The sequence below is a fragment of the Melospiza georgiana genome, chromosome 3 (genome assembly GCF_028018845.1).
Source record: "Melospiza georgiana isolate bMelGeo1 chromosome 3, bMelGeo1.pri, whole genome shotgun sequence".
NCBI lineage: Eukaryota > Metazoa > Chordata > Aves > Passeriformes > Passerellidae > Melospiza > Melospiza georgiana.
The window spans coordinates 109,166,036-109,186,513 of record NC_080432.1 but is presented as its reverse complement, the minus strand read 5'-3'; the positions used below and the strand labels follow the sequence as shown (position 1 = coordinate 109,186,513).

The following is a 20,478-nucleotide window of genomic DNA, read 5'->3' as shown; positions in this document are numbered from 1 at the left end:
ACAGGGATGAAAACCTTTTCAAGTGGACCCAACACTTTTAAATATAAAGAATAAAAATTAAGACAAAAACAAAAACTTGTTTGCAAGTTGAGTGTTTGGTAGGCTGAAGGTGTATTCCATCCTAGTAAATGCCCTTATAATCCCCTTTCTGTATCATCCTTAGGCAGCTGTGGACACATCAGCAATGCAAAAACTGTGCAAAATAAATGTGATCTCATTAATACATATAGCACCTGAGAGCATAAACCACAGGGAAAAAGAAAATAAAAAAAAAGCAGAAGAGAATGGAATCTATTACACTTGGGTGACTGCTGGTGCATGTTTAGGAGCTAGTTCAGAAAAGATATTCCTGACCCTTACAAATATATCACAGGCAGTACCTCACTAAACCTTGAATGAGAATAACTCTACAACTGCATGAGCAAAACTTGTGCCATTGTATTATAGCAGAAGCTCAGGAAATTCCAGGAAATCATCCCCTGGGTATCAGGGCAAGAGGGAAGCCTGGAAAAGCAATTGCTTACAGAGCCTGAAGCCTGGTTAATGTCATCAGAGTGAATATTTGTGCATGAAAATTTCCTTCAAATCACTGATCCTCTCATCCCTCTCCACCCAGAAGGATTAACAGCAAAGGGAAATTAGATCAGCCTTATGCAGCATCAAACTATGTCAGGTCCCCTCTAGAGAGAATCAGAAAGCAGTACCCAACACTCTCCAGTATCCAGTTGTTCTTTGTCCTCAAAACTGAGCCTTAACAAATACCATCAGTTCATTTTTCTCAGCAGATTTATTTCCTGCAGCAAGCTACCTGCCCAGCAGCAATTTCTCCAGTCTTCCAAATCTTTCTAGTGTCAAGGAAAATCTCCAGGGAAAGAAATAACAACAGCAGTGTTTCCAATGAAAGATAAATGTTATTCTTCACACCACTATATCAATGTTAATAATGCCAACCAGACTGTTGCAGTGGAAGAACAGGAGTTTTTTTCCAGCTTTTAATAAGTGTGTCACAAAACACACTTATTCCCTCTCTTTTGGCTTTTACTCAGAACATTTAAATATAAAGACAAGAAGAATATAAACTAAGGTTAAATTTTTAACTTATTACCAAAACCAAAAACAACCACAGGACATTACTGGATATATATAGGACTGTATATCTCTGTGTGGCAATGCACATTCCCTTGGTAAAGAAGGTAAAGAACTGGTATTTACCTCAAAATTAGAACTTCAGATAAATAATAATTTTACCTTGTGGCTATAGCTTCAGCAAGCCTATCTTGAGACATTGCAATTTTATACATGCTCAATTAGAAATTTTTTCCATACTTACCGGTGGTCCCCGGGGTCCTGTTGGACCTGCTTCTCCCTCTGGGCCCTGCTGACCCTGTTTTGGGGAACAAATTTGAAATGCAACAAATTGGAAAAGTGATTTTTTTTACACATTTTTCTAGATCTTTTGTATAAGATTAATGGTTTTACCTGTTTACCAGGATTTCCCATTAACCCTGGCACCCCAGGAGGACCTTTATTACCCTGTTGGGCAGAAGATGAAAAATATTAGCAGAGCCAATGGTTTGCATTTCTATTTTGAGATCAAAAATTAAAATAAGCAAAGCCGTAAGGTCTAAACACAATCAGCCTGTGTTAATGTTATAACTTCTGCCTTATTTTTAGTGCTCTTTTAACTTTGACCAAAACTTCCTAATTTTTCAAAAGACAAATTTCAGTTCCTTTGCTGTTTATGTGCTGACAAATCCCAAATAGATTTGATTGCTGCTTTCAAATCACAGAAGGCAATATCACTCCATGTAATTTCAGACAAAAATCATGTCTCAGTCTAGTTTTCTTTTTCAATCACTTACAGCTAAACTCAAGCATCATTGTCTGAAACATTCCTCCATCTCAATCCTACAACAATTTTTTAAACTAAATTGGAATTGATGCTGCAAGTTGGTGCTACCTAAATAGAGATAACAACCCCTGTGATTGAATCAGCTTAGGGAGGCTATGAATGAGCCATCTTATTACAAGATGGTTCATTTCAAGATGCAGCAGGGTAGGCACATGAAAATCTTTCTCTAGCAACAATCTCCACAAATTTAAAAGGAAATGGCCTTCTTAGGGTATTACTTAATGCCTAGAATAATGAAAACCACATAATGTAGCACAAGAATCATGAAAATGTACAGGCAAAAATTGAATAAAAACTGTATTTAATTCCTTCAGCCTAAGGTTTGTCTCTTAACATGAGCAGGTTAGTACAATTTCATTGAATATTTTAGAACTTTAGATACTTTAGCACTTTATTTGTGCTTTAGATAAGAAAGACAATACCCAAGATGTTTTACCTTTGGGCCAGGAATGCCTTTCATACCTGGAGAGCCTGGGAAACCCTGAAAGAAAAAATATGTACATTCATTTGTTGTAAAGGTGATTGGAAATGGTATTTTAAAAAAAATTCTCATGCTTGAGTATTTCTAATCCTTTTATTTGATATTAAAACACTTATTCAATAAGGGACCAAGCTTGTATTCTTTCTGTTTACAAAGTAACAGATAAGAAGCATTATTCTTTCTTCATAAATTGCAAAAGTAGCATGGATAGGCAAGGAGTTGTGACTTTTTCTGTCTTAGACTAGAAATACATGCTTGTCCCAGTGTGCTGAGACTGGAGATGCAGAGTTTTACAGATACCTTTGGACATTTTTCATTCACTCCTCACTGCTCTGCAACAGCTCATAGCAAGTATGCTTTTACTAAATTGTCTTCCAGGCTTAGGATTTCACTTAGTATTACAAATTTATGTCCAGCTCTGTCTTAAAACATCTCCATCACTATTCCTCACAGGAATTACTCCTATAGCAAAGTGTTTTAAAGAGGTTTCTATTTAGCTTTTGACAACTGGTACAGTTTTCAGACTTAGTTACTGCACGAGGATTATCTTCTGCAAGAGCCATAAAGCACCAGTGATTCCCTGTAAGTTCCCCACAGGGAATTCACTGGAGACCTCCAAGCCCCCCACAGAAAGCAGCACGAGTGCGATGCATTCCAGATGTTCTGAGCCAGCAGAATATCAAAGGATGGTTGTTCATGGAAGGTATGTCAGACTTGTAGCTCAGCTTTTCCTGCCCAGTTTGGGAATAGCTGGGCCCCAGCCAATATTAAGAGCCCAGCCCTAATTATGGGGTCACAACATAGGATCCAGGGGGTCTCAGGTAGGAGAAACACAAGAAGAGTCACATCCTGACCACAAGTGTATTGTGAGGCCAAGCTCCCCACAATGGCATCCTAAGGAGATTTAGACTGTTGTGCAAAGGTTTTGCATACACACAGCAGAATTTCCCCTTGCATTACACACACTGTCCCCGGAGCCTTTTGCTTAGATTTTCACTAGAATTACTCCAACATCAGAATCAAATCAACCAATGCACAGCCTTTCTATGATTTGAACTGAGCCTACCTTTCAAAGGTAAAATACTCAATACTTACTGGCAATCCCTGGAGCCCTGCATCACCTGGAGCTCCAGGTTTTCCTGGTTCACCCTGTAAAACATTTTAAGTTGTAATTTATGCAAATGAAACATGACGAAAATTTTATTTCTGGAACACAGAGTTGACATACTTTTGGATCTGTAGTACAGAAATGTTAATTCAATTACCCTAATAATGTGCATAAATCCATGAGCAGCAGCCACAAATTAATGAACAAATCTAGGGCACTACCAAAGCTCATAAACATGTCAATTGTGTCTTACTTTAGCTCCAGGCATGCCAGGGATCCCTTCACGGCCATCAACTCCTGGTAAACCCTGGAAAAAAGAAAAAAAAATTATTGAATATTGAAAAGATTTTGCCTAAGTCCTAACATGAAAAGTAGCATTGAATGAAGCAAATAAATAAATTAAATATACATACAGGCTCTCCTTTAGGCCCGGGGAGGCCATTTATTCCTCTTGTACCTTGAGGACCCTAAGAATAATAACAATATTTAAAAATTAAGCTGAAGACAATGAAAGGGCAGCTGAAAAGAATGTCAATACCTACTCATTCAGATACACATTATTTGCAGAGTATCAGTTATGCAATGTTTATATGCTATTAAGTAATTAATGTTTGCAAGTCAGCAAGAGTCAAAATTTGTCTGTGCTCACCCTTTCTCCCTTCGGACCTGCCTCTCCTAGTGGACCTCTCTGTCCTTGATCTCCCTACAGAAAAAAAAAAAATTAGAAATAAAATCAGAATAAACTCCCTTGTATTTTTTTAACTAAAACTCTCAGAAAACCAATAAATATAATTCACATTTGGTGAAAGTAGACAACTCAAAGTCACACTATATTTAAAAATGCTGTTTTTTAAAACTGCAGTTGACAGATATATTTTAAAAAACACAGCTCAAGCCATCATCACCTGAGCATTCAGGAGTGTCAAAGCAAACTATGTTGCACTTTTTAACACAGAGTTACAAGCACAGATTCCAGCTATGGAAGCAGAGAGCAAGGAAGAATTTAAGAAAAAAATCAACTAACCAACCAAGTACCCCAAACCAATAAAACACACACACACTAAAAACCTCCAACAAAAAATTGCCCAAATCACCCTGTATGAGTTTTGTTCTGGTTTGATACCTGAAAAATTCCAAGGCACCCTAATGCACAGCAGGAAGAGGAAACCATAACATACTAAGAAGTTAAAATGGGTTCATCTACCTCAAATTCTTTGGGAACATTAAGACATTACTGACTTGATATCACTGTAATATCATTTATTCACCTGTGGGGAATCAACAGAATTGGATTAATCAGAGGCTTCTTTGATTCACAGCTGCAAAGCTGCACTAACTGGGAAGTGCTGGGAGAACACCACGCTCTACTTACAGGTGCACCAGGAAGACCTTGGGGACCAGGATCACCATCAAGACCACGAGCTCCCTACCAAACAAATAGATAACACAAGACAGATATTAAAGTGAGCTGCTGGAGCGCTAACAACTTATATGTCCTCCTGCTTTGCTAGGAGCTACAAAGTCTCTACAGATGAGAGGGATTTATGTCTCCAATTAAAAAAAAAATCCTTTTTTTTTCTTTTTTTTTTTTAATGGAGATATGAAATCAAATATATTTAAATATTAAAAAATATCAGTCAAAAACCAACATTCAGATAATTCTCTAAAAATCTAGGAAGGAGGTAGACCTTTACATGCTACTTCAAAAAATCTCTGTGTCTTCTTTAAATATACTATATGCTTCACCACATAATAGAATAACACCAAAATATGCAGGGAAATCATCAAGTGCACTGCTGCTATTTTTATTGCATATGTTTCAAGGAAACAATGCAATCAATACCCTGTAAATAAAGGTAAATGGAGGGAAAAAAATGTTTTAAAAAAGATTTAGAGAGAACATGGAACTCATTAGTCATACAGATGTAGTAAATGTTTAAAGTAGACAAAACATTACAGAAAATATAGGCAAATAACTGCAAAGAATTAGAACACACAAAGGCCAGAAGAGTGAAGTACAAGATAGTAATAGCTTAGCCAACACATCCAAGATGTTAGGAAGGATCAATCATGAGAAGATTCATAATCAGGAGAAATTTGATGTTGCCTCTAAGGACAGATGATCACAAGATTTACATGATTTGACTTCTGGAGAAGGAGACAATGGCAGGATGCGGTGTTCTACTCCTTCCAGAAATTTTTATTATATAGCTTTAACAAGATCATGAGAATAGAAATGTAGCACCCAGGTTTGAAGTAACAGACAGAAACACTTAGACAAACAAAAGGAAAATTGTCCAGCAAAGTAAGAACCCAATAAATATTAATCCCACTGGCAGCAATTTAAGACACAGGGATGTCAAAGAAAGAATGGGAAAAAGAACAAACTCTCAATAAAAAGTCCTGACAAAAACTCAGATGATGATGGAAGTAAAAGGCCTTAGGAAGATACAAATCACAGGAGGACTACTTAATAAATTTTAGCTTTAATTAAAATGTGTGATGGTTTATAATTGTTATAACTTGCTATCTTGCTAACTACAGACTTGCATATGTGCAAAACTACCATAAATGCAAGCAGTGGGGGCAAGGAGTAAAGACTACATGTCTTTCATCAATAAGAAAGACTGAGCTACCTTTCTTCCTAACAAGAAGTGCAGTAGCTATGGAAATACAGCTGGCAGGAGAAAGAAAATACAAGCGAAATAAAGAAGCTTAAATAAGCTTTTAAAACACTCAGAGGCGTACATGTTTTTTAAATATAGGCAATTTTATAGAAAGAAAAGTTAATACTCACTTTGGTACCTTTAGGTCCCATTATACCAGTTATACCTCTGATACCTAGAATGCCCTGAAATAGAAAAGTATATTCAAATTATGCTTAATTCTTCTCATCAGAACTGTCCTAGTTTTCAGACAGAAGACTCAAGAGTTCTACACTCTTTCTTCACAATGATTTTAACTATTTTCTTAGTATTAAAGGAGAACTGTAACTATTGCTGTATTAGAATTCTTAACTTATATGGTAATTTGATATTTTACTAATTTTGAATTTTAAAAAGAGTAACAGAACTATCAGGCTGTATTATAAAACTACAAATACACCACAAGGACAGAAAAAAACCACTAATTTTTCTTCTTGGTTACCTCAGAGTTGAAGCATTCTCACCTGCAGCTTGTGTGAAAGGAGCATGGCCAAATTTGCAAAAGTGCTAAGTTGTCCTAAGTGGGGGATTGGACAGATGAAGGAGATTTTACAGAGCCCCGGGGGCAGATAAAAAAGAGCAAGGCTTTTCAGAGTACAAGTGCTAAGTTTATATGTTCACTAAGAGGCTAAATTGAGTAGACATCCTAATGCAGCAGGATGTATCCTAACTATCATCACAGCTGTCATCACTTTCTCTCTATCCCTTTCCTTCAAAAAGAGTCTTGTGGGAAATTTGGCTTCACTATCTTCCTCTTCCCAAGAGACTGACACTGCCTGAGATGTCGCCTCCCTGCAGAGACCAAACCCCCAGGCATAACATGCTTGCCCTGCAGCTGCATTACTGAAACAGCTACAGGCCATTCCCCACAGCTTGGGCAAACCCAGTCCTTGAGCAGGTTCTACATTGGCAGCCTCTACTTGCTGCTCACAAAGCTGGCTGGAATCTTGCACAGATCACTTGAAGCCTTGTCAGCCCAAAAGGTGGGAAAAATCATGGTAATGCAACAAGCACTACAGCAGCCCCACAAGGGAGATGAACACAGCTTACTCCTGCTCCTCAGATCACAGATGGAAGTAAGCACACTGTGGTATGCAATACTTTCTATCAAAAACAACACCTCTCCCAGGGGTGGCTATCTTATGCAGACCATGGCAGTAGAATACATTGGTTGGATTGCAGGTGGAGACTGGATACTCAACCCCTTTCATTCATTTATGTAAAGAGCATATAAGGAGATACAGCAGAGTCTACAGACTCTCCATCTGTGCCTCTAAAGCATTCTCTGTCCTTTTTCACATGGATTATCTATCTGATATCACTTTCTGCATATTATGAATCATAAATTTTAATAAAAATTAGTAAAATGAATTGGTCCCCACAGTCCTTTCAGACAGCAGAAGCTGCCTCTTACCCAAGCACTTTGTCTGCATCAGGGCCTCAGGGATACCTTTCCAGGATCAATCATCAGAAGGAATGGACCCTTTGCTTTATTTAGTCTGTTCTTTACCTTTTTCTAGTGATAATCCAGAGGTTTATGTTGTCATATGTTTATGTTCATAGAGAATTTTGTAATTTAGCATTTAGATGTCATGTGCATTAAGGTAAGTTCCTGTATAGCATCAAATCAGGACAGCAATGGCATTAAATAAATACTTTAACACCTAAGAAAAAAGCATGAGACCCCATCAGAAAATAAACCATAGAAATTAAAGGTGTTATGCCTGTTTCTCCTCTTTAGAATGACCCCTTTATTCTGTTCCCTTGTCCTTTCCAGTCACAGTAACCCTAAGAGCTCCTCATAGGGAACAAGCTGAAGAGCTATGTGTCATAATGAAGCACAGTTATTCAGGACAATAAAATAACTAGATATGATTGAAGGATACTTCCTGTTCAAAAGGCAAAAAACATCAGGGAGAAAAAAACCCTGTTCTTCAGTGGTCACAACTTCATCCTCAAATCTTAGCTAAGTCTGAATTTCAGAGCTGATTGTGTTTCAAACACAATGAAGTCAGAGTCGCCAAAATTGTGAAAAAGAAGGTGAAAAAAATGCAACTATTTTCACAATCTAAGCAGAATACAAAATTGAGGACATGAAATAGTTTTTAAAGATAGCCTTTCCATAGAACTATATGGAGCTTTGTGCCAAGCAATAATGTAGATTTGGAGGGACTTAAATAATTCTACTTTGATTCATAGACAATAATGCAGAATAAAGAGAAAGGTGTATGGAAGTTTTGTAATATTTACTTTCTGACAATAATAAGAAAAAAATATATGTCATTAGGAAGAAAATTAGTAAGATTTTAAAAGGAAATACTTTACTGGAGGGCCTTGAGCTCCCACTTCACCACTGGGTCCTTGGTCCCCTTCTTCACCCTGGGAAAACAAAAGGAATGAATCTGTAGCCAATCCATACCATGCATATTGCTCTGTCATGGTATGAGGTGTATGTCCTACTTAATGTTTCCTGTCACCATGTCCCACTTGAAAGAAATCCAAATGAAGTCATACCACTTCCTCAGAAAGATACTCATTCAGGTTCACATTCCATTTAATTATGAGTCAAAAGGGTGATTTTAAAGAAACCTCAGTACAAAGAATAATGATATTTTACCCTTAATCTGTCATTCCATTTTTCTTGGCATTAATGCCTTTAGGATTTCGTCAGGAACTGCAGTAACGGGACAAGAAGTAAAGGGTACAAACTGCAAGAGGGGAAATTTAGGTTATATGGTAGGAAGAAATTGTTTACTGTGAGGGTAGTGAGACACTGGGACAGATTGCCCAGGGAGGTTGTGGATGCCCCAACCCTGGCAGTGCTCAAGGCCAGGCTGGGTAAGGCTTTGAGAAACCTGCACTAGTGAGAAGTGTCCCTGCGCATGGCAGAGGGGTTGGAACAAGATGATCTCTAAGGTCTATTCCAACCTCTTAATATTCTAGGATTCTACGAGTTCTTGTTCTTCCAGACTAAAAGCGCAAAAAGTTTTCTCTAATGGTTTTCCCTGCAACATTGAAGCATGGACAGAGGCAGGGCAAATCTGAAAATTTCTTGTAAATATTTCAATATCAAAGAGGTTTAATAAAAAGTTTAATTCAAATGAAACACCTTGAGAGAGTTAACGTTTCAGTTTTCAAGATGAATCAGATTTGGCCTCTCTTTATGAACTTACACTATGTCCTTTCCCTCTCAAATGTATTTTTCCATCTTATTCATTTAAGTACTCTTAATATCTGCTGCAGCTAACTTGGTAAATAAAGGGAATTATCCTGCATTTAAATGTTTGAAAGTTTTTCAATTAATAAACTTAGCTTTAATTTTCTCCATAAGTTCTAAAATAATTAAACTGAACAATCAAAATCAAAAGCAAGAGGAGTATGACTTGTGCATCATAATAAATAGATTGTACAGGTGAATAAAGAATAGAGAAGTGCCTTTGGTTACTCTGGAGCACCATGATATGTAGTATCACTTCATGCATTCTGTTAAAACAATTAATATTTCTAACAGAATATAATACTGTTTTTGAAGATGAGGCTAAATTACTATAAGTTTGCCTAAAACAACCGCAGTTTTTTCCTCTTTTTTTATTTTACCTTATAACCTTGTTTTCCTGGTTCACCAGACTCTCCTTTTGAACCTTTTTGCCCCTAAAATAAACACAAAAAATGAAAATAAATTAATAAATAGAGACTATTCAAAATTAAAATACAGTTTGCCCAAGCAGACATAGACTGCTGAGAGCTGTCTTGCTGTTCCCTCTCAAGCCCCATTCACTCCTCCTTCCTCACCTGTCTAGGAAACACTACTTATCAAGTACCATGCTCAAAATCTCTGCTTCTGGATCTAACAAGGCTGCATTTCTTGGCAGGTTAGTACTACTTCTTATGTTATCCCACAAAAATTTCCTGAGGCCAACAGTATTTCTGGAAACTAGCAAAGAATATCTTTTAAAAAAATCTTAGCTAAAATGAGACTCAAAACATGTTAATTTCAATTCAGGATGTTACAGGTCTCCAGGAAGAGAAAAAGAAGTCAAAAAGATCAAGGATTTGGGGAAGTATTTAGAGTTTCTGGAGTCAGACCACAGATTATCCAGGAAGTGAATGAAGCAATCCTTCTCACACTTTAATCCTCTCAGGACCACACATAAATTTTACAGTGAAGGTTAGAGGAGTAGCAAGAGATTTCAACAAGAAGATGTTGTTTTGGCAGTCAAGAGCTGAATAACCATAAGCAATCACAGTGATGCAATCTTTTTTGAAATTAACAGGGAAATGTTAATTCCTTTTTCAAGTCAGTAATTACCCTCCCTAGTGCCTTGAGACAGCACCTCTGGAAGGAATGCTGGAACAAACAAGCTCTCTTACCTTCATACCCATTAAGCCAGCATGTCCTGGACGGCCAGGAGGACAAGCACTGGGACACTGGAAAAGCATTCACATAGTTATTACCATATAGCTGAAATAAGACTGTCTGAGATTGCTTAAAAAGAAATAAAAACATGGACAATTATCTTACCAACAGGTCACCATCTTGCAGGCCAATCGTTCCCTAAATTAAATTAAATTTATCAAAGTCAGCAATACAGAAATAGCAAGACATGAGTCATTAGGCAACACAGTGATTAGACAAAACTACTATCCAAAATGGAATCAGAAATACAATCAACCAAAGCATCTCTCACATGGAAAGCACCTTAACCTTATTATAGGACTGCAGGTCCCATCCTTTATCTTAGAACAGCTTTACAAAAAAACCCAAAATATTTCTCTTGCTTTTTAAACTACATCAAATATACCTTCTGTTAAATATAGAACAAATATATCCAAACCCCATTAGTTTCCTAGAGAAACCAAGGCAATTTCTATAATAAGAATAACTTTGTGCCATTCACCAAAAGATTCAGGTCTTTACAGAGAAAATTATTTTTACAGGGAAAACAATTTTCCCAAAAGTATTGGTAGATGACAGTTGCAATAAACTAGACATCAGTGTACAATGAGGTTGACTCAGTGGGGGAAAGGCCTTTTCTCATATTAAATCAAATACTTGATGGAAGCTAACAGGAGGTTTATGAGGCACAACAGGGAGAAAGATTATTTCACAGCAGCAGCTGGATTCTCTGAAGCACTGTGGGAGGGAGCACACTGTTTCAGAGAAAAGCACAGGAGAGTTTAAGGAATAAGCTCCTAAAGAATGGTCTTCTATGCACAAGGATTTTTGAAAAGCCAAGAGTATTTGGGTGGCAATGTTATCAACTGGAGTGGGACTGTGGCACTCCAGAAACCTAAAACAGACAAAACTTGAAGGAATAGAAGCACTATACACCACTGACTACTCTTCTCCAATTTACCATTCACGGTTTTTGAAATGCTGACTCCAATTCTCTGGCAACTTCCATTAAAACAAGAAACATAGCATAAATAAAGCATATGTATTTAGGATCTGTCCCAAAAGTGGGGAGAGAAGGTTCCCAGCAGAGGAAGACATCAGCACAACACCTTTCCCGGTGGTTTGCATTTCCCAGCCCCCAGACTGAGATGTGTCTGCCAAACTCTCCATTTTATTTCTCTGGGCAGGTAAATTGCCACAAGATAAAGGCATAACACACATCCCTCCTCCCCAGAGGTTAAAAACAGATAGCTGTTCCTCTGGAGAGGCAAAGCACCGCTATAAAGCTTTCTTTTATTCCCTGCAAGCAGATCTGATTGCAAGAAAGACTCAACCCACCTGCAAGCGTGTATTTCTGTCTCACGAGACAAATATTTTTTTCTTCTCCTAACAGAGAAAAGCCTGCCTCTGCTGAGGTAATACCAGTGAGGCCCAACAAAGACTACATTTACAGTATTATGATTCACAGGGGAATTTAAAACCCGTGAATTTGCAGTTTACAGAAATAGGAAGGCATCCTGACAGAAGCTACAAAATTTGCATTTCAAACTGCCTTTTTTTTACAATAAAAAGTGGAAACTTGCTTTCTAAGTGGAAGATCAAAACCTTTCTAATATCCTAAAATCAGTATTCAGCTGTAGAACTTGGGGAGAAGATTTGTTCAAGCAGCAACAACACAAAATTCAGATGTAAGCACATATTAAACATATTCACTTACAGGAGGACCTGGAGGTCCTGGTAGTCCTGGTGGCCCTCTTTTTCCTGGATCTCCCTTAAAAAGGGTAAAATATTTTAGTTGATTAACAGTAATAATTACAAACAGCAGTCACAAAATCAGAGCGCACAACAACAGTGAGAAATTAAGTGGCTACAGAAGGACAGACTGGGTAGGCAGTTAAAACATCAACTCAACACAACTCCCAGAACAGAATGGAAAAACTATTCTTTCCAGTAGAATGGCAGCCATGTTGTGAAATAGGAGTCACAAGAAAAGCAAAACATTTTCACCTGCTTTAGAAAACTGAAACACCTGACCACAGGACTATCTGTGCACTCCTCCTCTATAACTGCTATTAAGTTATAAACAAAAAGAATTGTAGTAACTGGCAAAAGGAGAGAGAGGAGAAAATCCACTTTTTCAGAGCACAAGAGGAATTTACCAAGTTAGAATTTTTTCCCGTTTGTGAAATTTTGATGCTGAGTGCTCTTATAAGTAAAGCAAATGTGGAACCTCTGCAAATTATTTTTTGAAGGTTTTTAATTAAAATAGATCAAATAATTGGGCAGAGAACATATTTTAACTTAAAATTGTCATTTCAATATTAATTTTACATTTCACTAAGTCATAAATGCAATAAACAAGATTAATATAGAAAAGGTATTAAATCTCAAAACGTGAGAACTATGGAGCCATTCCTTTCCATGCAATGCATAATTATATAATGGGATTCATCATTACAATGTATTATGGAGGCTTGGGATATAAATGGATTCAGATGCTGACTGCATTAATGGAGAATAGGCTCACATGCAGCTTTTGAAAAGGCATCACAGATGCAATTTCTGATTCAGGCAGTCTCTGAACTACCAACTGACTGACAGAATGTGTGACAGTATGACAGAAAAATGCCATTTTATAAATAGCCTGTCCACTTCCCTTGGTATCCATTCTTGCCCTTCCTACAGACAAGACAGTGAGCTAGATGGATCATCTTCTGAAGAAAATTTGCAGTTTTTAATATTCTTTTTAAAATTCATTTATATAATTGCATTTAAAAGTAGGTTTTATTAAATAAAATTGTAATGCTATTTCAGATTTCAAGTAGAAAAGTACCAATTGGTTCCAGCTTCCATTTCAGTTAAGTGTGGTGTCAAAACAGGAGTCTGGTGAAACTGAGTGCACAGTTCAGCAGTAAGGTCAATAGATGGAGCCACACTTAAAGTGAGACAGAGAAGAAACACTGAACTGCCATGCGCACTGGTGCGCAAATGAAAATCAGTAGTTTGAGTAGTTAAGGTTTACATTTCCTGTACTTCTGTCAGGTTTGCTTTTTTATTTCAGCTTTCCTTGAATAAGAGAAGTAGAGTATGGGACACTCTGAAATATTTAATTCTAATCTGACAGGTGGCCCTGACTTTGTGCTACACATTGTTCTTATTTCTGATGAGCTTCAAACATAATCCTTCTTCTACCATTGATCACTGCAGAGAAAAAAAAATTGGAAATGCTGTGATAGCCCAAATACTATTTAGATGGCCCATTTTTTCTTTAAGTACCTTCTATTAATGGAATAAACCTGCATTTTCAGCAAACACAGCAGTACTTACAGGTGGACCGGCAAGACCTACTTCCCCTGGAAGTCCTGCTGCACCAGCTGGACCCTGCAACAACCAAGGTAAATATTATTTCTATACCATATAACACCAATGTAACAAACATCCAAGGACTGGGAACATGGAATTCTCACAAACAACAAACCATGCCTTCAGACACCAATATTCTTGCCCCATAGACCACAGACCTACACAACACTTCAGGGGTAGCGGAAAAAAACATACATAATAGTCATAGAACATCAGGACTAAACCCATCTCTTTTTTCACTGAATTACTTTTAATTGCAGTATAATAGCTTTATTAAATTGAACAGTATATTTATGAATTGTAAAACTGATACTTACAGGTGGCCCAAGAAGCCCCTTGCCCTGTGAAATATGGAAAAAAGAGATCAGAAATATGGGGAAGATTCCAAACTTAGTAAAGCTCTTTTCCAAGAACAGAGTCTTTCAGATTAAAAAAGGTGTAAAAAAGCCCCCGTTTGTTTCTGCAAAATTGTTTTGAAAACTTGTTTAACTAGTGTTAAAAATCAATTTTATTATTTGGTAGTCGGTATCAGCAGAGAATATTAAATTACTGGTTAACTTGCCTTGCAGTACCATTACACATATTTATAAACATATATAGATCCACAAGGGAATGAAGACATTAAAGGCTTTGTGTTTAGCTAATTATAAGGTACCACAATAAATATATCTATGCTATAATAATTTCCTTCTAAAGGTACATCTGAATTTATAATAAAAGTGAACTTTTTTCCCCGCTTGCTTCCCTGAGGCCTAAATCCATTGAACTTATGGGTTTTGGTTATGAGAAAGAACACCAAACTTCTCCTGTTTATATTTTCCATCAGTGTTGTTCTGAATCATTTTAACGAGAAATGCCCAAGATATAATTGTGTTTCTGCCTATTTGGATGATATACTCCCTCTAAGAAAACAGATCCCTTGGTCTTGCATTACTAAAGCAAATGGAAAATTTTATGGAGAACAGTGTTGGTGATATATATGAAACACTAAAATGCAAAATCCCAAATATACTTAAATATTCAGGAGATTTGATGTAGTAAGGCAAGTGGGCTGAATGTCAATCCAGGGTTGTATTTGTAATCCTGTTTAGAAAAGTCAGTATAACACAGAGAAAATTTCAAGCATTCATCAGAATCATTCTATTTTAACCATTTAATACACAGCAGAAAATAAGCTTGCATAACCTACATAATGCCTTGTTACAATTCATCACATATATATCTATATTTGACTGTACAAATCAAACTTTCACTGCATCACATATTCAATATTATAATATCCCCTGTCTCTGAAAGAAGGAAACCACCTGCTTGCAGGTCTCATTGGAGTAGCCCTTGCTAACACACCCCCTATCAAAGGCAGGGAAGGTCAATGACACCAGAAGAAGCACACAGTCCTCCCCATATGCCACATCAAATATCAGCTCATAGAAAAGTTGGAGGGAACTAAAAGAGAGAATGGACTGAAGAGTGCAATAGATGCACTTAATGTAGCAGCCCCAGCTCCATCTACCAGGACAGGTCAGAGACACCAGCATATTTAAATTACTTGAATAAAAAAGTTACTTGAATTAATCACAAGAATTCTAAGAACTTTTTAACCTTGTCATTTAAAAGATTATCCGCCAAAGAGACGAGACAAAGAGAATAAATTAAAACAAAATTATGAAGCAGGAAAAAATGTAAGAAATGGGGATGATAACTGAAGATTGCCAGGGTACATTCTGGGGAAGAAGAGGTGACAGAAGCAGAGAAGCAAATGCTGTATATAAAACTTTATGTCCTTAATATTCATTCTTGAAGATACCCAGAAGTCCTAACTTGGCTGATAAATATCACTAGAGGAGCATGAAAAACAGTGATAATAAATTAAAACTAATTAGCCTTGTACCCAAGGCTTCTGATTTTCTGTTTGTACTGAGCATTTTAACAACTTAGTTTTTGTGAAAAATGAAGTCTTTGCATAACTATCTAGGGACTACTCTACTTGCAAAAAGCCACTGACAGTATTCAAAGCAGTGCATAATTACACCAAAGCACTCCATTAATCATGTAGGCAGTATGCAGATTCATAATTGTGCTCACTATGTTTCTGGTAAATGAGGTTTCATGGATCAAACCAAAGAAGTGCAAAGGTTAAACAGCCCCATTACTTCACATTTGCAGAAAGAGCTTCTCCAAAAGTCTCTGAATCTGAAAATTAGAACCATTGCACTCTGGCACTACCATTTCTACTTGGGTTTGTTGGGGTTTTTTTTTTTTTTTTGTTTTGTTTTTACAGTAGGTGGGCTCTGTTGGGATTCTATAGTGGGGTCTTTTGTTTGTTTAGGTAACAGGGTTGTGGGGATTGTTGTTGTTGCTGGTTTGTTTTTTTTTGTTTTCGTGGATTTTGTTAGTAGGTACAATCTCACTAAAGGTCAGATGACCAGTACTGGTCATTTTGAGAATCTTCCAGTAGCTGCATGACTTCTTCAGTGGCATACAGCCATTCACCAGAAGGAAAACTGCATTTATGCAGGCTTCCCTAGGAGATCTATTTTGAGTATTAATCTCTCTATATGGACTCAGCATGTATGGGTTAACATCAATGAAGCTACAAAATCAATCACTAGGCTTCTTCCTAACATGTGAGGTCTAAGGATAAATCTTAATAAGTACGAGGGAAATTACATGAGTTGACTAAGCATATCCATATTTTCTCTTTTTAAAATAAATTGGAATTCTCCTTTCCTCATTATAAATATTCCTGTGGATTCACCTGAAAATACAAGCTTCAGTTGCTTATTAAACAGTAGCAGAACAACTCCAAAGGCATTCCCTACTGAGGTTCACTGAAGCGTTATCACTTTAGGATTGAAAGTCTCAGGGCAAACAAAATCACTCAGCTTTGAACAATGCTCCAAAATCTTATCAGATTTATTGCTTTTACAGTTTCAAAACATGGTGACAAAAGTCCTGCTGCTCTGAAAAGAATCAGCATTCTACCTTGACAAGTTGGACCGGTTTCCTGCCTTCCCAAATTAACATCTCTACCTCCGAATTGAGATTAACCCTCTTTGTACATGTTTTATGCATCCACTTATTCTGGAGGGTTTTAAATTACTTATTCTTGCATTATTCTGCAAATGGTGAGCTAAAACCACGTATGTTTTCTTTTGGTTGACAGGCTAAAATGCCACAGTACTTTAACCAAGTATTTCAGTAAATCAGTTTTATTTTCCCATCTTTTCCTATCATAGAAGCACAGAACGGCTTGGTTTGGAAGGGAGATTAAAGATCACCTACCTGATATTGCCATGAGCAGGGACACCTTCCATTAGACCAGGGTGCTCAGAGCCCCATACAACTTGGCCTTAACACTTCCAAGGATGGGCAACCAAATCTTCTCTGGGCAACCTGTTCCAGCACATCACCACCCCCACAGCAAAGAATTTCTTCCTAATATCTAATCTAAACCTACTCTCTTTCAGCTTGAAGCCATTCCCCCTTGTCCTGCCACCACATGCCCTTGTAAAAAGTTCCTCTCCAGCTCTCTGGTAGGGTCCCTTCAGGTACTGGAAGGCTGCAATTAGGTCAGCCTCAAACCATGTCTTTTCCAGGCTGAACAATCACAATTTTCTCAGCCTTTCCTCATAGGATAGGTGGTCCATCCCTCTGATCATTTTTTCCCATGTGATCTGAGCAAACACACCTGACAGAGTTTAACTACCTCTTCTTTTCAGCTAGATTGAATCTAGTAATATACATTGCCTATAACCCAGAAATTACTTCCCCATCTAGTTGGCATTAAAAAACCAACAAAACAAAACAAAAAACCCTCTCTAACAGAAAAATCTAGGGATTTCAGTCTACCTAGAACCTACCTCAGTTCTGCCATTTTCTGTGACTAAATTCAGCTCATATATTGAGCCTGCAGACCAGCCAGCCATTATATTAACTATTTACCAAATTTTCAGGTAAGAATGAGCATTCATGAAAAATAAAGTGTCCACAAAGTGATCCATCTTGAGTTTGAACAGGTCTATAATGTCACATCTTCAAGAAAAACTTTTTAATTTTCTCTCTGGCCAACTATCAAAATAATTGTTAAATATAAATCTAATGAAAGTTAATAGGAAAAAGTCAAAAATACAAATACACAAGGAGTGTTATACTAGAATACCATACGTATTCTATTTAATTTAAATAATTTCTCCAAATTAAATCTAATTTTTAATTAACTTTTAATTATATGCTGTCTTATTATAATTTATTCTAGCCATCGTGTTATTTACTCATCTTCCTTGAGGTTTTTCCTAAGCTAAATTCCTACATGCCTACCATCATTCACTTTTTCTACCAGCAAAATTCCTAAAACTTACAATTATTTTCAGCCCCTAAAAATGGATGTCAGATCCAGCTGCATGCTAACTGGAACAGTACTCTTTGCATGTCCTTTCTCATATTTTGGCCTGTTTTCATACAGAACTGCAAAACAGTACAAGGAGTCTCACAGAATTTACACTTCAGTGATGCCATTTAAACACATGGCAAGAAGTTGAAAACAGGAATAGCTGCAGACTCCCTTATGCAAATGAAATTTGGGCTCTCAGGTCTCCATAGCATTTTCACAAAGAGATGGAAAAGAATGGTAAAAGTCCAAAACTTGGGAATACATCGCACATGCTCCTTTCTTTTCTACAGCATTCAAACCAAATATAACCTTTCAGTAATATTTGCACACTTAGATATAAAGACAAAACTGTTTCTTAAAGTACTACTTTTGTAACTTCTGAGTTTTTTGAAACCTCAGAAATAGTTTTGGGCTTTTCTTCACTACATTTAATGGTAAGAAGCCTTCATAATAATACTTAAGATGCAAATATCCTCTTTGAACACGAAATGCATTACTTACTGGAAGTCCACGAGCACCTGGCAGTCCTGGCTCCCCCTTTAAAAGAACAAAAAAGAGTTTTTAAGAGGCATTAGCATCAAGTTTTTTAAGCAATACACAGGAAAATGTTCTCTCGCCTTTTGAAGGGTATCATTTAGTGGACATAGTCTGCAAGTATTATTAATTTCATTAATGCTATGCTGGTTTCAGTAAGACTTGCTAGAAAGGAAAGACTCTCTCAGTATTAAAAAGAAACAGCCTCTGGCCTTTTATTCCCCCACCCCCCAAAACTCAAGCATTCTTCCTACTCTGACTTCTGATTTATATTTCATTTGTTTAACTGATGATGAAGTCAGGTTTCACTTTGCTGGTTCCCACTGCACATTACAATGGCACAATTGTAATACAAGATGGAAAGGGCCTCAACTTTACTGAAGATGCTCAACCTTAATGTCAACAATGTAACGCCAGCCAGCATTCCTTACTGCTGGCTGTGGCAATGGAACCTCCTTTGTGCTGTGTGGAAAGGGCCCAGTACATGTGTATTCCATAGCTATGTTAGGATTGTAAGAAAGGCATCTTATCAGTCACATAGAGAAAAACAAAAATGCTGCTTTAAAAAAAAATCCATCGTTTCATGCATAATTTTGTTCCTACCTTCTGTCCTTTTGGTCCTGGGGCTCCACGTGAGCCATCGGGTCCTGTGAATCCCTTTGGAAGTAAGTTATCTAATGTTAATTCAAGGGTTATGTGTTTTTCTTAATCACAACAAAAAGAACATTATACAACATAGAAAAATGAGGCTATTAAATGAAATTAGTAACTGCAGGAGCCTTGCAATCCAAATATTTATTTACATGTACAGATAGAACTGCACAGGTTTAAAGTGCTAGCTTCTAGTGACAAACATCAGTGCCTGTGATATGTATCTTCAAGAATCACTCAGTTAAATCACAGTTAAATAAAGCATGTGATCTCACATGATCTTGTTTCCTTCTAATGGGAGATTGATGAATTAATTTCACAGCTAAGGTTAAAAGCAAAAACTTTCAATGTTGTGTGTTTCAAATAAAAGTTTCATTGACAACAACAACAAAAAACAAAACCCCAGGAAGCCACCAGGCTGAATTTAAATTTACCCTTTGAATTTGTCTATCTGGCTAAAATTAAAAACTAACAATGATACTATAACCAGGAATTCATTTGGAGTTCTTATTTTTCCTTTTGTTTCCAATTTTATAGTCAGCTTATATGGCTTAGAAATTTCCTGACATCCAGGAGAGCTTTTCTTGTATATTTATCTATTACTTTTATTTTTTTGGTACACTTCCACTTTTTTGGTACACTTCCAGCAATTCAGTGTTCACACAATTCTTCCAACAATTTGATTTTGAAAGCTTACATGATCATTACAAGCAATTACTGTAGAGTACCTTTTTACAATCTATTAAACCTGACACTGAAATAATTTTTGAAATAAATGAGATTTTAAAAGTCAAAACTGCCTCACCAATTAAACACAGAAGGTATTATAAATCATAAACACCAATTAAAGGTTGAATAGACAGTGGAAGTACAGTAAGGTCTCTTTTTTCTTCAAGTGAAAAAAAAGTTCAATATTTCAAAAGACTGTACTCTGG

At 36.8% G+C, this 20,478-nt stretch overlaps 1 protein-coding gene across 1 annotated transcript in view; it reads right to left on the bottom strand.

The window, feature by feature from the left end:
* COL9A1 (collagen type IX alpha 1 chain) overlaps positions 1-20,478 on the bottom strand; it is a 62,137-nt gene that overhangs the window by 23,177 nt on the left and 18,482 nt on the right. Inside the window, exons 11-28 of the mRNA XM_058020385.1 lie at positions 19,496-19,549; positions 18,860-18,895; positions 14,283-14,306; positions 13,930-13,983; positions 12,320-12,373; positions 10,729-10,761; positions 10,578-10,634; positions 9,804-9,857; positions 8,532-8,585; positions 6,299-6,352; positions 4,874-4,927; positions 4,151-4,204; positions 3,915-3,968; positions 3,755-3,808; positions 3,489-3,542; positions 2,349-2,393; positions 1,480-1,533; positions 1,331-1,384 (exon numbers count right to left, since the gene is read on the bottom strand). Of these exons, the coding sequence (XP_057876368.1) occupies positions 1,331-1,384; positions 1,480-1,533; positions 2,349-2,393; positions 3,489-3,542; positions 3,755-3,808; positions 3,915-3,968; positions 4,151-4,204; positions 4,874-4,927; positions 6,299-6,352; positions 8,532-8,585; positions 9,804-9,857; positions 10,578-10,634; positions 10,729-10,761; positions 12,320-12,373; positions 13,930-13,983; positions 14,283-14,306; positions 18,860-18,895; positions 19,496-19,549 (897 nt within the window). The remainder of the gene's footprint in view (positions 1-1,330; positions 1,385-1,479; positions 1,534-2,348; positions 2,394-3,488; positions 3,543-3,754; positions 3,809-3,914; positions 3,969-4,150; positions 4,205-4,873; positions 4,928-6,298; positions 6,353-8,531; positions 8,586-9,803; positions 9,858-10,577; positions 10,635-10,728; positions 10,762-12,319; positions 12,374-13,929; positions 13,984-14,282; positions 14,307-18,859; positions 18,896-19,495; positions 19,550-20,478) is intronic.